The sequence below is a fragment of the Diceros bicornis genome, chromosome 5 (genome assembly GCF_020826845.1).
Source record: "Diceros bicornis minor isolate mBicDic1 chromosome 5, mDicBic1.mat.cur, whole genome shotgun sequence".
NCBI lineage: Eukaryota > Metazoa > Chordata > Mammalia > Perissodactyla > Rhinocerotidae > Diceros > Diceros bicornis.
This window is the reverse complement of record NC_080744.1, coordinates 48,192,569-48,208,184: the sequence shown is the minus strand read 5'-3', so window position 1 is coordinate 48,208,184 and position 15,616 is coordinate 48,192,569. Positions and strand designations below refer to the sequence as shown.

Genomic DNA, 15,616 nt, shown 5'->3' with positions numbered 1-15,616 from the left:
CCAGGGTCCTCTGTTTCACAGCCCACAGCGTCCAGCCACCACAGAACTCGGGGCTGAGTCTTGATTGGGCTCTCTGCCTCCAGTCCTGCCCTCTTCAAAGCCGTCCCCCGCCCAAGCCGAGTTATCTTTGCAGAACGCAGGCGTCATCATGACCTCTGTGGGTCCTCACTGCCCCGAGGAAAAGGCTACGGGGCTGGAATCTCAGTAGGGGGGCAGGGGACGTGAGGGTCTTGGATGATCTTCCCTCTGCCGTCCTTTGCAGTCCTCGCCCCCCATCGCCACTGTGCTCGCTCTCTGGCCTGCGGGAGCGCCGCCCTTCGGTTCTCAACCACCTAGTGCCCTTCCATGCTACTCCCACTGGGATTCCTCTGTGAAAGGCTTTTCCTCATTGCCCCTCCCCCTCCCGCTACCTGCAGCCATGATGAGCCTGAGCCAGCCCTGTAGGAAGCCTCCCTGATACCCTTATGGCCCAAACAAGTACAGACGGTCCCCAACTTATGACAATGGCTCGACAGGATTTTTTGACTTTATGGTGGTACGAACGTAAAGGGCGTTCGGTAGAAACTGTACGTTGAATTTTGCATTTCGATCTTTTCCCGGCCTAGCAATATGTAGTGCGATCCTCTCTCGTGTTGCTGGGCAGTGACGGCAAGCCACAGCTCCCAGTCAGCCACGCGATCAGGAGGGTAAACAGCGATACACTTACAACCCCTCTGTACCCATACTACCATCCTGTTTTTCACTTTCAGTACAGTATTCAATCAATTACATGAGATGTTCAGCCCTTTATTATAGAATAGGCTTTGTGTTAGTTGACTTTGCCCAACTGTAGGCCAATGTAAGTGTTCTGAGCACATTTAAGGTTGGCTAGGCTAAGCCATGATGTTCGGTAGGTTAGATGTTATTAAATGCATTTTTGACTTACAATATTTTTAACTTACAATTGGTTTATTGGGACATAACCCCATTGTAAGTCAAAGGTCTATAGTGAACAAAGCTCTCTGAGTTGTTGGCTTCTCACACTGGCCCCCCAGCCAGCATTATCCGGCAGGCTGGCTCCCACCCAGCCAAAGAGACTGGATCTGTCTTGAATAGCAGCAGTGGCCATGAGCAGGGAGGGGCCCAGGACCACCCTGAGTGCTGGAGGTAACAGGCTGGCCCAGGCCTTACAACCTAGGATGTGGGGACCCACTCAGACCGGGTGGGAGGATGACTGCTGGAGCCACATTAGGAACTTGGCAGCACTGGTCATGGGTAAGGGGGGTTGCCTGCACCTGAGGGTCTTCCGTAAACATTACAGATTAGTCATGTATCTACGTTTTCCAAGTGCTTATGTCCTGTTCTTCAGAAGCACACTTTAAACCTCTGTTTTACTTTCTGTATTAACTTCTGGATTCCCAGCATGTCTTTAAACTTGAACAAGAAGAATATATGAAGGAAGATATCCCTTGGACTCTGATAGATTTTTATGACAACCAAGCAGTAATTGACCTGATTGAAGCAAAAATGGGCATTTTGGAGTTACTGGATGAAGAATGCTTGGTAACTTTTAAAAATAGTTGTTTTACTTAACTTCTGAATAGTAACAGATGAGCATATTGCAAAGTGGATTTCTTTTTAATGTACATGTAAATTCCTGACATGTTACCAATTAGTTAGATATTAATGCAGGGACAGCGGTCCATAGCAGGAACCCTAGAGGGCCAGGGAACCCCCCCCACCACCCCAGCGTGTGAAGTCCACCCTCGGGTAGCATGCATGACCTCTTAGGTCATCTCCAGCAAAGAGGAGCCTTTCGAGGCTGTCCCTGGGTGTACATACAATGGACATGGAAACAGTGAGTGACCACACACCAGTTGTTAATGACTAACGAGGATGGAGGTTTTTTTTTACTTCCTGATTCTGTGAGTCATCCATCCATCGGGAGGTGTAGCTGAAAAATCAACATCAGACAATTTGAGAGAAAAGGTCTCTAGCAGTTTTCTTATTATTATTTCCCTCTGGGAGGAGCAGCTTTATAGTGAGTCAGACTAGCAGTGTCCGTCATGGGGCCACAGGAACAAATAATCCCCAGAGCAGTATGCATTTTGTTGGTTTAAAGGTTGTATTTTGATGTTTAAACACATATTTTGTTTCTTTTCCAGAGATTTATTTGTACCAAAAAATAATAGTAATTGTAATGTTGTAGACTTACTGGCATTTTCTCCCTAGAACTCTCAATTCCGTGGTTCTTCTCACAGATGATTTTTTCTGGTGCCACCTGTGCTTTGGCCCCTGCAGTGATATTAGATTAAAGGGCAGGAGTCAGGGCCAAGCATTCTGGAATGATCTCCTGGGGGCAGGGTGCCACGGGTCTAGAGCAGTTCACTCAGGTGCCGGTTCATCTTGGTCTCTTAGAATTTGCACTTTTCCTTATTTCTTACTTGCTGTTTCATTTGCTCTTCTCTTCCAGCTACCACATGGGACTGATGAGAACTGGCTTCAAAAGCTGTATAATAATTTTGTCAACAAGAATCCTTTGTTTGAAAAACCCAGAATGTCCAATACATCCTTTATCATCCAGCACTTTGCTGATAAGGTACCGTGCAAGTCTGGAGCAGTGCTGTCTGCCCCACAGCCAGAGGTGTTTCCTGGACGGAGCAGCCCAGGGGCTTTCCTGGTCGGATTCAAGTCACACTTAGCATGTAGCTTTGATGAAGGATACCTGTGTGCATGTGTTAACAGTTCTTAAGTTGTTTTTATCACAAAATACATGGGTTTTTATTGTACTGCTATAAAGATAATCATGTTGCTAGTAGACTCATTTCTGATTTTGGATTTATTGTGAATTCATTAACCTCTTATCAGTTTATTTTCTCTATGAAACAATTCTCTATGAAATTGTTATAATCAAGACAGCAAAATTGTTTCCTATATTGAAAGCTATGTGTTTCTTTGAGGCTTTCTTTTTTAAGTTGCGATATATTTATTACATTGGTAACATAGATTGACTCAAGATGATGGATTTTCTAGGTGATCTTTATTTCCTTCTTTATATATCTCCTATTTTTTATGAAACAAATGTTACTTTAATAAAAAGAGAAAGTTATTTTTAAAAATATCACATTACAGAAAGCTTAGAGAGCCAGCCCTGATGGCCTAGTGGTTAAAGTTCGGTGCTCTCACCACTTCGGCAGCCCAAGTTCATTTCCTGGTGGTGGAACCACACTACACGTCTGTCAGTTACCATGCTGTGGCAGCAGCTCACATAGAAGAACTAGAAGGACTTACGACTAGGATATACAATCATGCACTGGGGCTTTGGGGAGGAAAAAAAAGTAGTGGAAGATTGGCAACAGATGTTAGCTCAAGGTGAATCTTTCGCTCAAAAAAAAAAAAAAGCTTAGAAAATAGAAGGAAAAAAAGAAAAATCACCATAACCACCTGCCGTAAATATACATTCTCATCTTGTTTTCCTTCCCTAGGAAACCCCTGCCCTCGTGCCATTGCCTGGATGGGTGTTGCTCCAACCGCCTGGCCAGGGCCTGGGGATCACGGGAATGGCCTGCACTTGTCTGTCCTAGAGGCTAGTGCCATGGGTCAGAGTCTGCTGGTCATGCCTGAGTGACTGAGGGAGCATCGGGGGGGGGGGGGGGGGGACAACAAGCTGGAAAGCTGTAGTAACCTTTGTGGGCTAGAGGAATTCTGTAAAATATGACAGCCTTTCAGTGCTTAGAGTTTTTCAGATAGGTTCCTACAAAGATGCACAGGAAATGAATGATGCTATATCATCATATTTTCTGGTGGGTTTTCCTTTATAATTTCGTAGTTGGGATCCCATGGGAAAAAAAAAAGGATCAGAATTCTTAAAAAGCACAAATGGAATTTACTTCAAGACCTTCTTTATAATTCATAGTTTCTGTACATTTAATTCTGTCACCTGGCACTGCCAAGAAGGCCTTCTTAAAAGAACTAACAGTGCAACATTTTGTGTGGACTGTTGTTGGTGGGAAGAAACCATACACATGGTAAGGTTAACTTAGATTTTCAATTTAATGAGCCGAGGAAATAAAATCATTTTGAAAGCAAGGCAGCTGTGCTTAGATGCAGCCGGTCAGCACATCTTCCTTTGGTCCTCAGAGCCCCGGAGACACTCAGCTGCCTGTGACACTGTCTCTGTAAATGGTCTCCCTGGATCGAGAAAGCTCTATATCTGTTACACCTTTGCCTGTTTATACTAGTGGCTCACACCGAGAGAATTTATACAACAATCCATGAACTTCATTCACAAGAGAGAGTTTACAGACAGCAGGGTTCCTGGTTCTTAACCCAAACTCTGCACCAGTTAAGGACACTTTCTTACCCAGGGGGGCAAAGCGGAGTCCTTGCCCAGGGGACACGTACACTCTTTCTGCCTCCAGATTCCAGCACCCCAAAAGCCTGTTTGCTCATGGTTGGTTTTTAAAATTTTATTTTTTAACATATTTTTTTAATTTATGAAGAATGTATATCACATATTAAAATATACAACCCAGAGATTTAAATGTTTAAGCAGCCACCCTGGATATGTTATTGTCTGAGGGATTCAAGAAGGCTTACAAATCAGAAAGGCTGCCTGGAGGGTTTTTCTGAGCCAAATTCAAGCAGTGCAAACCCTGATCCACTCTAAAACCGACTCCAAGGGCTTTGGTGCCCTCGGTAGCTTTGCGGTCGGCTGGTCAGTTTTTCTTTCCTTTCTACCACATTAATGCTGGTTTAGGAAACATTTCTGTTTGAACCCAAAGGACACCACTGAGCTTTTTCCTCCTCCTGGTGGCTTCAAAGGCAAAGTGAGCCCTAAGCCAGGTCTTCTTGTATTAATTGCACGCATTGGTCACCAGTAGCCAGAGGGGACTGACAGGTGGGTGCAGAGTGACCAGCGGCTGGTAGGAAATCCAGGCAGTGGGAGAGCCTGGCTCTTTCCATCAGATGACCTACGCCCAGCTTTCTAAGCTTCCCATAATGGGGTTGCTGTGATCAACAGAAATGCATCTCTTTTTGAAATATTGCCTTTATTGCCCCTCCATTAATCTTTCTTAGAAAAGAAACTTGTGGCACTTATATGCTGTCTGCTTTTGCCTCTTTGGAAATAATTCATTCCTTTCTCTGTGTAGGTAGAGTATAAATGTGAAGGTTTCCTTGAGAAGAACAGAGACACTGTCTATGACATGCTGGTTGAAATCCTGAGAGCAAGCAAGGTTTGTAAAGTCCCAAGGGGTAACTGATGTTCTTCATTATGTACTTGACATGGATCTGGATGTGTATCAGGAAAGAGTAAGAAGTGTGTGTGCATTAACTGTCTTGCAGTGGCTAATTGTAGCTTCTATATACAAAAAATAACTGTTTTAGAATTGGGACTAAAATATGTTTCCAGCTTCCAAAATCATGCAAATCTCCACTCTACTGAAAATCAGAAACTGAAAGTGCAGATGACAGAGAGGAAGGACAGCTAATACAACCATTGAAAGAACCACAATTCGTGTTTTATGCATTCAGTCACAAATATTTATACAGCACCTACCATGTGCTGAGCACTGTCCTAGATTCTGGTGATACAGCAGTGAACAAGGCAGAGGGGTCCCACCTTCATGGAGCTCACGTTCCAGGGGGCCAACGTGCCTTAGACAGGAAGGCAGCAGTGGTAGGTGGTGCTAAGTGCGTGAGGAAAACAGAGCAAGACGAAGGAGAGCAACACAGGGAGGGGGTGCTGCCTGAGGTGTGTGAGCTCCTCACACCCACGGTTCTGTATGACGAAGTGTCACCAAAACATTTCCTCTTTAAACATTTCTTCTTTAAAATTTGAGAATAAGGATATTTCATACATAAGCCTTCATTTTTTGAATATTTGGTTATCTTAGTTATTTTCCTTCTTTTAGGAGATCCCCAGTCCTTTGTTGATGTTCAAGTATTTTGACAATTTCCCAAATGAGCATGAGCACTTCCACTAATGATCCTAGATAAATCATAGGCCATGACAACTTCAGTTATTAAAACTGACTTATGGGGGCCAGCCCCATGGCCGAGTGGTTAGAGTTCCATGTGCTCTGCTTCAGCAGCCCGGGTTTATGGGTTTGGATGCCAGGAGTGGACCTACACCACTCATCAAGCCATGCTGTGGGGGCAACCCACATACAAAACAGAGGAAGATTGGCACAGATGTTAGCTCACGGGAAATCTTCCTTAAGCAAAAAAAAGAGGAAGATTGGCAACAGATGTTAGCTCAGGGCAAATCTTCCTCAGCAAAAAAACAAAAACCTGATTTATGATAGGGAAGTCAATGTGGAAATGGCCTGTATCTTGTGTACAAAAGTAGTTGACTTTATTCACCGATTGTTTACTTACCCCCAAACTTCCCGTGGGGTGGAGCCTGGAAGACGAAGGCAGATTGCGTTGAAGCACGGATAGGTGTCTCCACTAAGCACACAAGCTGTCTGAGGCTTGGGGGTTTCAGATCCACTCATTCCACGGGGGCACACAAGGATGCATGAGGCAGGGATTCTCCCCCAAAGGAGATTCTCAATATCTGATTTAAAATTAAAAAATATGGGGTTTGCTGTAAGAGATAAGACATTTAAAGAAACAGCTGATGCAAGATAGAAAGTAACGGGTGTCTTAAGAGTTACAAATAAGAGATTAAGATAGTTCATAGGAAGTTGGGATTAATTCATGCTGGGGCACCAGGGAAGGTATTGTGAAGGGCGTGGGGATGGAAAATATTTTAACAGAACCTTGAGTAATGGGAAGGGTTTGGATCTGTGGGGATGAGGATGTGGGGTAGGAGGGAGGAGATTCCAGGTGCAGACACAATGTATGCCGTATGCCGAGGCACAGAGGGAGGAATAGTAAATGTTTCCGCTTTTCTGATACTTTGAGTGATACCCACATGCAGACCTTCACTTGGTTGTCATCTCTGCTTCCGTTTCTGGGAAAGAAGCCTTGGGTCATCCCGAGTGAGGACAGTCCCCGTGTGGAACAGAGACTTGGCCAAGATTGTTACTTTACCCGCCACTGGTTTAGAGGGGGTTGTCTTGACCATTTACTTGGCTCCTGCTAGCTGAGGGCTGTAGGTGAACACTTGACTAAAACCCTCTCTGTTCCTTCCAGTTTCATCTCTGCGCCAACTTTTTTATAGAAAATCCGGTTCCTTCTTCCCCTTTTGGTTCAGCGATCACAGTGAAATCTGCAAAGCAAGTCATCAAGCCAAACAACAAGCACTTCCGGAGCACAGTGGGGAGCAAGGTACCGAGAAAGGGTCTGAGGGCAAGGGGCCGAGGGCACCAGGCCTGTCCCCCAGGGAGCTCGGCACTGGGAGGACCATTCCACACCTGGACACAGGCACTGAGCTGCTTCAAATCTAACTTAAGTGCAAATGCAGAGAAAAGCAGCGGTTCATTGTCATTGTCCCTCAGCCTCTACGGCCACACACACCTGAGCAAACCATGCGTTTGCACAGTAATGTGATTCACTAAGTTCTCTGTTATTTGGGATTCTTGGACAGAGCAGTGGTCTGTCCAGAACAGTTGGACAAGCTAAGAAACACAGTCATGGACTAAAAGCTTTTATGAGAGAGATTAATGCATGAAGTTAACTTTTCCTCTTCTTGAGTAGCTTACTGAGGTTGGACCTTTTTTTTTTTTTTTAACCTTGATCTAAGCATTAACTTTCAGCACGATGTTGTTCTCTGACCTTGTTCCCCAGTTCCGCAGCTCTCTGTACTTGCTCATGGAGACCCTCAATGCAACCACACCCCACTACGTTCGATGCATCAAGCCGAACGATGAGAAATTACCCTTTGAGTAAGTGTTCTTATGCAGCAGAGAGGGAGAACACTGAGGAACCCATTTCTGTCATGATGTTGGAGGATTTGCTTATAATTGTCTTGAACTTGACTGTTTCTGCATTTTTAAATGATTCGTCATAATTCTGCCCTTTACATACAATGTCAGCACAACCCCTCTGGCTAAGCCACCTCATCTCTAGGATAAGCAAAGGAGCTAGATTTGAAAGAATAGTCTACAACTGAAGTTTATGCAACTGAGAAAGCCAGGACATTTTCCTTGATTATAGAAAGAATTAGTATGTATTTGTAGGAGAAAGGCTGTGGAGGGGTCAGAAGCTTCGCCCTCAAACATGGCATGAGATGTTAGACTTGTTCTCTGAGGCCCCAAGGAAAAGGCCCCCAGATCCTCGCATGGAAGTTACAGAGTCTCTTTTAGCTGACTCGAGCTAAGAAGGGTCTAAGGGGGATGCACTGTCCATGGAGGTGGTGAATTTGCCTGTGGGTCACCAGAGCATCAGACCTAAGCCAGAGGACCACCTTTTGGGTGTCTTCTAAAGGGAGCTCAGGCATCGAATGGGCGCTTGGATGAGGTGAGCTTGAACGTTTCTTCCTCTCTGTTGTCATTTGAAGCTGAAGCCAAAGGCCATGTCCCCCTCCTAGTCGCCTCCATCAGAAGCAGTAGCTCCTTCTCTGTATCCTCAGTATAGCTTTCTGAACTGTTTCAGAGGTGCTATCTTTATTTGACATCCAACAGTTATTTATTAAGTATCTGCAGGGTGCCTGGTGTGGAAATTATAGAGATGGATCCTGCCCCTAGGAGCTCATAGTAGGGGCAGGTCTTCCACACTGTTTAGGGGCATGTTTATCAATTATGATGGCTTAACACATTACAGTCATGTGCTGAACGATGACATTTCGGTCAACGACAGACTGCATATACAACAGTGTCCCGTAAGATCAGTACCATAGAGCCTAGGTGTGTAGTAGGCTGTACCATCTAGGTTTGTGTAATTACGCTCTATGATGTTCGCATAACGATGAAATCGCCTAACGACGCATTTCTGAGAGCGTATCCCCATCCTTAAGCGACGCATGACTGTATAAAATCATCTTTTTTAAGGTTTGACTCCAAAAGAATTGTTCAGCAGCTGCGAGCCTGTGGTGTTTTAGAAACAATTCGCATCAGTGCCCAGAGCTACCCTTCCAGGTATGTGATCAGTCCTTGTTTTGGGGAAAAAGAGTCCAACTTCAGGTCTGTGCTGAGAACCAAGGGAGTAGCTGCCATGTTTTCTGTCAGGTACTTTTGTAAGATGCTCCCAGATTTTTCCCACTGAGCTGTGGGAAGGCCAGAAGAGGGCGATGAGCAGGCAGTGTGCGGGACAGAGGCCACCATCAGCATCACCCCATCACCTGTCTCCATTGCTAGTGAGGGTTGCCTGCTGCCCCCCCCCAGTGCCCCTGGGAAAGGGAGCTGGAGGGGGAGGAAGACGACAATTGTTGGAGCAGAGCGTTAACAAAAACAGTCCAGGGAGCAGACAGGTGTGCTCGGGGTGAGGTTTGGGTGGTGTGCTGAGGGAAACGGGTCAAAGGTCAGGGCCATCATCCCCAGAACAGACCCCACCCCCACCCCACCAACAATGGCAGGTCTGAGGGGTCCACGGACAGGACACGCTTCCTCTCTGGCACACCACCTCAGATCCCGCTTTGACTTCCAGGTGGACGTACATCGAGTTCTACAGTCGCTTTGGTATCCTCATGACCAAGCAGGAGCTTTCGTTCAGTGATAAGAAGGAGGTGTGCAAAGTAGTTTTACACAGGCTTATCCAGGTCAGTCTTCCTCCCCTCCTGGAGTCATGGGCTCTTCCTGAGAAGCACGGCTCTCATATGCGTTTCCTCCTGTGTCTCAGGACCGTGATTGTCATGAAATGTGTCCCAGCATTTGTGTGCTGAGGAGATTAGAGCAGACACACCCATGGGGCATCATCTCCCGACCGCAGGAGTCTCCTTTAGGGACCCACATTTGAACCCTAGCCTCCCCCAGTATCCTCCTGTCCTGCTTAGTTCCCGCACAATCTAGGGAGCTTCTGCGGCCTGGCTTATATTACACAGTCGACTAGAGGGTCAGTAAGCCAGGGGGGTTCCAGACATGGCTCAGTGTTGATTTAGGTTATTGCTGAAGCCATGAGTTATGATGGAAAACAGGTAGAGAAGGAGTTTTGATGGCCAGGAAAGAGGGTGGTGAAGAGAAGCCAAAATGAAGATAGAAACCAAGCCTTTCTAGGTGCCCCTGCTCTTTTGTGGAAACGGCATAGGAAAGACTGAGAATCACCGAGAATGCACGCCCCCTTCTCACCCCACAGATGGACACCTCAGCCTCAAGTCTATTTCTCTCCCCCAAAGTGGCTTTAAACAAACAAGTCAAAATATAAATTTCTAGATCACGATCAGAATTTTTCTGCTTTATGCCAAAGAACAGATATGTCAAAATAACAATGTTTTTGGCATGTTGGAATCTCTAAACATATTTTCCAAATACTATAGAAAATCTGAAAGAGTTTGTTTCTGTTTATATCATTTTTCTCTTCCAGGATTCTAATCAATACCAGTTTGGTAAAACCAAAATTTTCTTCAGAGCGGGACAAGTGGCTTATTTAGAGAAACTCCGATTGGATAAGCTGAGGCAGGGATGTGTTGTGATACAAAAGCACATCCGTGGCTGGCTCCAGAGAAAAAAATTCCTCCGAGAGAAACAAGCGGCTCTGATAATCCAGCAGTACTTCCGGGGTCAGCAAACCGTGAGGTATGTGGGAACCAAGGAAGAGGTGTGGAATTGTACACCTTTCTTCCCCAGTTACCTCCAGGGGGAGGGGCCTGTCAAGGACCAAGGGCCTGTCTCCTGGGACTTGGGCTACAGATGGGTGTGGGTCCCCGAGGTGGCCATGAGCCTTGAGGTGAGAAGGGTGTCCTCAGGGGCAGGTAGTGCTGACTCTGCCTGCTGTCCCCATGTGGCAGAGGTGACAACCAGGACCCTGAAGAGAGGAGCCCTGGTCAGGGTGTTGCCAAAGAAGGTGAGAATTCCCAGTGAGACCACTAGAGGAACTGGGCCCCTTGTCTGTGGAAATTGAAAGTGCCTAAGATGATCAAGGTCCTAGTGAAGCCTGTACGTAAAGACGCCATGAATAGCCACTGATCAGCCTACCTGCAGATGGTGGGGGGCCCACCATGCCTGAGGGAATCCATGGCAAGGCCCTCCAGCAGACGCAGAACCCCTTGGGTGGGCTACCATGGTGACCGCAAGCAGGTGGCTGAGTGGAGAGCAGTTCCACCAGCCACACGCGTCCTGCCCCTCCTTGAGTGCTCCCAAGAGGCCGCACCGGGCTGGCCAGTGAGCCGGGCGTCCTTCCCAGATAGCGTCGTGTGCTTGTGTGTCCGCCCTGCCTCCTTCTTGGGCGTGCTGTGAGGCTCGTGGAGAAGGCAGGTGTTTAAAGGCAGACTGTGCCGCTGAGCCTGACCTCTTTCTGAGCTTGAGGCCTGACCTCCAGCAGCATCTGGGCTTCTCCTTGTGGTTGGCACACCACAGCCTTCATCGCAGCACGACCCAAACTGGACTTGCCACTCCACCCCCACCCCCCGAGGCGATTGTTTTACGTGCACACGCAGCCAGGCTCCCCTGCCATGCCTCTGGTTCAGTTAATAGCAGCAGTCTCCAGGGCAGGAAACCCGAGTTATCTTCTTCCCCACACTCATCCTCCCTTTCCGTTTGGGAACTACCATGACAGTTCTACCCCCCGCCCCCCCCCCCTTGCCTCTTGTGTCTGTCCCATTGCTTCCATTCCCGCCTCCCTGCCCTGGATGAGGCCTTTATCATCCCGTGCCTTACAGTCTTACCGCACAGCCCCCCACCCACCACTTTTCTCTCACATCTTCCTAAAGCAGGGCCTGCTTGAGCCACTGCCCTGCTCCTGCCTTTAATGCCTCCAGTGGCCTCTGTTTCCTACAGAAGAGTACTCAGTGTTCAGACATGGTGTTCAAGGACCTCTTGGCCTACGTGCCTTCATAAGAATGGATGCTCTGTGAGGACAGGGACCGTACTGTCTGGTTCTCATTGCATCTGTACCTAGGACCCAGAACAGTGGCTGTCACAAAGTAGGTGTTCAATAAATATATTTTTTGACTAACAGATGTCCCATCTATTTTTCTAACCTCACTGCCTACTGATTTTCTCCGTATATCTTATAGTCTAGCAATTCCAGACAGATTCTTTTTTTCTGAATATTTCAGACACTACTAGGCCTCCATGCCTTCACTGGTCCCTCGGCCTGAGATTCCTTTTCTAACCTTCATTGTCTAAAGAAATCCTTTTCCATCAAGGGCTGACTCCCGTGTCAGCCCTTCCCAAGCAGAATGATAGTTCTGTAAGATCTCTCTTACAGACCTCTTAGTAGTTATTTTATTTTTTTCTCTTATCCCACTTGGCCATTTGTAAGTCTGTCTGCTCCATGAGGTTGTAAACTCTGAAGGTAAGAACTTTGTGTTCACCTCCAGTCCTTTAGATAGGAGTCAACAAATTGTTTCTGTGAGGGCCAAATACTTGGGGCTTTTGCGGCCACGCAATTTCTCTCATAACTATTCAACTCTGCCGCAGTAGCAAGAAATCAGCCATGGGCAATATGTAAGTAACAGGAGTTTAATGTGTAGATTTGGAAAACGTTTGCATATTCCTGAGTAAAAAGTGCTGCTTCTCACTCTGCGTGGAAGTCAGCACTCTGTGGACAACAGATTTACTCTACGTTCTTTTTAACCAAGGAAAGCTATTACCGCGACAGCCTTAAAAGAAGCATGGGCTGCCATAGTCATTCAGAAGTACTGTCGTGGGTATCTTGTTCGCAACTTGTACCAGCTGATTCGCGTGGCCACCATCACCATCCAGGCCTACACCCGAGGATTCCTGGCGAGGAGGAAGTATCGAAAGGTGCGGCTGAGACCACGTGCTTTCTTGGGACATGGGTTTCCCAGGGCTCATGTTATTTCTCACCGATAGTAGTGAGATAGTTTCTCTGCGTGAAGGCCTTACTGGGGAGCAGGGAGTTCTGGTAGATGGATGTCTGTTCGTACACGTCTGCTACAGGTAGGATTTGGTTATTATTTCAAAAGCCTAGGTATAATAGGGTTCTGCGGGTTGGTTAGAAGAAATTCATGTTTTACACTGTGGGAATATTTTAGTAGTTGCATCTCCCAACATTGCAGGAGTCGATGAGAGAAACAGTGGAGATCAAGTTTACATTTCACAAAATCTTGTTTTAAAGATGCTAAAGGAACACAAGGCTGTGATCCTTCAGAAATATGCACGAGCGTGGCTGGCCAGACGCAGATTCCAGAATATCCGACGATTCGTGCTCAACATTCAGCTTACTTACAGGGTCCAGCGTTTGCAGAAAAAGCTAGAAGATCAGGTAGATGTTCATAATGCATCTTTCATATTTACTTTTTCTGACAGATTTATTTTGTTCTGGGCCACTTCTTTAGCTATGCTGTTGAGATTTATCCCCATGTTAGGAGGTTCAAACAGTTTACAGGGACCACCTGGGCTAGAAAACAGAAGCACACTATAAAGGGCTGCCACATGTGATTGTGTAGGTTGTACACTGCACAAGGGCACCTGCCCAAGAGCTCAAGTGAGGCTGAAATCCAGCCTGTCTTCACTTGACAGCCCATGTGTGCTGTCATAAAGCTGTACCTTCTTGAGGCGGGAGGGCCTTTTTCTAATTTGCACAAAGATTCTGTCTGTTGCCAATCCACGCTCCCTCAGGGCTGCATTGGCCCAGAGGAGCTGCCATTTTCCAATTTGCCCAGAAGTCTTATGGTCTAGCTGCAGCTCTGCCTAGTTTGGGAAGACTCCCCATACCATTCCCACTGGTAGGAAAAAAAAAAAATCCATATACCCTCAGCCAGTGGGGGAGTGCTGTGGAATATGCAGCATTCACATCTGTAAAACTCACTCCCGGGCCTGTCTCAAATAATACTGAGGTTTCCCTAAGGTGAACTTTAAACTTAGCCCTTAGGCCATAGGAGTCCTCAGTAAATGGATGAATGTGCAAACACATAAACTTGAGGTTTTGGTGCATTTTCCCCTCCTTGTGCTGTTGTGTAAGAGGCCTGCACATTGTATGGCTTGTGCAGAACAGCACTGAAAAACAGCCGTGGCCACCGAGGAGCAGGGCCCGTGGAGTCCTGACACTGCCTGGGCTCCCTTCTAGGTGTATTCATGTGCTAGGGCCGCCATAGCAAACCACCACAGACCGGGTGGCTTAAACAGACGTTTGTTTTCTCATGGTTCTAGAGGCTGAAAGTCCAAGACCAAGGTGTCGGCAGGGTTGGTTTCTTCTGAAGTGTGTCTCCTTGGCTTGAAGATGGCCATCTTCTCCCTATGGCTTCACATCGTCTTCCCTCTGTGTGTGTCTGTGTCCTCATCTCTCCTTATGAGGACACCAGTCAAACTGGATTAGGGTCCACCTCATTTTACTTTAATTAGGCTTTAAATACCCTATCTCCACATACAGTCATGTTCCAAGGTACTGAGTATTAGGACTTCAACATGTGAATTTGGGGGGGCAGTGGGGGACACAGGTCAGCTGACAACTCTAGGGTTGTCCTGGAGCTCCAGGATTGGACTGGTCCCACACTAAAAGAGCCACCAGCTCAGGAAGACATTGCCTGACCAGATCTGCCTCGCTATTTTCACTAGGGTGAAGATGCTGGTACATGCCATTGTAATGATAGATGTGATAAGTGTAAATAAACCTCTGATAGGTTTAGATGCCGTGTTAAAGGTTGTGAGAAGCAAATGGAACAGCTTCTTTATTTTGGATAAATCCCTAAGCATCTGCTTTGTCTTTTCTCTAGAACAAAGAGAACCACGGGCTGGTGGAGAAGCTGACCAGCCTGGCTGCTCTTCGGGCCAGTGACACGGAGAAGATTCAGAAACTGGAATCAGAACTGGACAGAGCAGCTACCCACAGGCACAATTATGAGGAGAAGGGGAGGAGATACAAGGCTGCCGTGGAAGAGGTTGGTGCTGGTAGTGACTGTGGAAATGCATTGTGAGTCTTGGCATGGAAGAGGTCACAGTGTAGCATCTTCCCACAAAGCAGATTTCTGCAGAGCAAATCAGATTTTGCTGTTGGCTTCCATTAGCAGAGGGAACCTGCTTTTTAGGGGAGGGGAGATCAAAGGTCTAGAGTCTGGGAGAAGAGGTGGGGGCTCCTGCTTCAAGAAGCGCAACATAAGGTTTACTCTTCCTTTCAACTCTTGTAAAGTGATGAGAAGCCCAAGAAGGAGCCCTGGCTGAATGCTTCCCTCTCTTCCAGGATGACCTTGGTCCCCTGTCGCTTGTCCATCTGGTGTGTGCCCTGAAGCATATTCCTCAGAACAGCAGTGCAAAGCTCTGGGCAGGCTTTCATCTCTATGGTGTAGTAGAAAGAGCAGCAGACAGAAAAATCAGATGTCCCAGGTTTAAATCTTGTCTTTACCGCTGTCTGGCTGGGCGACCTTGGGCAAGTCCCTTACCCTCTCTGAACTTTAGTTCCCTCATATGTAAAATGGGAATAACAAAAAGGGACTGACACAGTTGTTGTGAGCATAAAATTGTCAGATGTTATAATTTAGCCAAATGCCTGTCACAGAGCCTGGCACAAGCATGAGCTAATGTTTTCTAAGGAGGTGGACTTTATTACCGTCCATTCTCCTGCACTTTCCCAAGTCCTACAACACTTTGGCGGTCTGGAGCCCCAGGGCATCCCTCTGCCCTCCCCATGGCCT

The 15,616-nt window shown here is 46.8% G+C and overlaps 1 protein-coding gene across 2 annotated transcripts in view; it reads left to right on the top strand.

Annotated features, from left to right (window-relative positions):
• Positions 1-15,616, top strand: part of MYO5C (myosin VC) — a 91,645-nt gene that overhangs the window by 38,080 nt on the left and 37,949 nt on the right. For both annotated transcript variants that reach the window (XM_058541594.1, XM_058541595.1), the window contains 11 exons: positions 1,402-1,542; positions 2,453-2,578; positions 5,133-5,216; positions 7,123-7,257; positions 7,717-7,814; positions 8,919-9,005; positions 9,514-9,625; positions 10,387-10,598; positions 12,605-12,770; positions 13,105-13,251; positions 14,702-14,866. In XM_058541594.1, the coding sequence (XP_058397577.1) occupies positions 1,402-1,542; positions 2,453-2,578; positions 5,133-5,216; positions 7,123-7,257; positions 7,717-7,814; positions 8,919-9,005; positions 9,514-9,625; positions 10,387-10,598; positions 12,605-12,770; positions 13,105-13,251; positions 14,702-14,866 (1,473 nt within the window). The remainder of the gene's footprint in view (positions 1-1,401; positions 1,543-2,452; positions 2,579-5,132; positions 5,217-7,122; positions 7,258-7,716; positions 7,815-8,918; positions 9,006-9,513; positions 9,626-10,386; positions 10,599-12,604; positions 12,771-13,104; positions 13,252-14,701; positions 14,867-15,616) is intronic.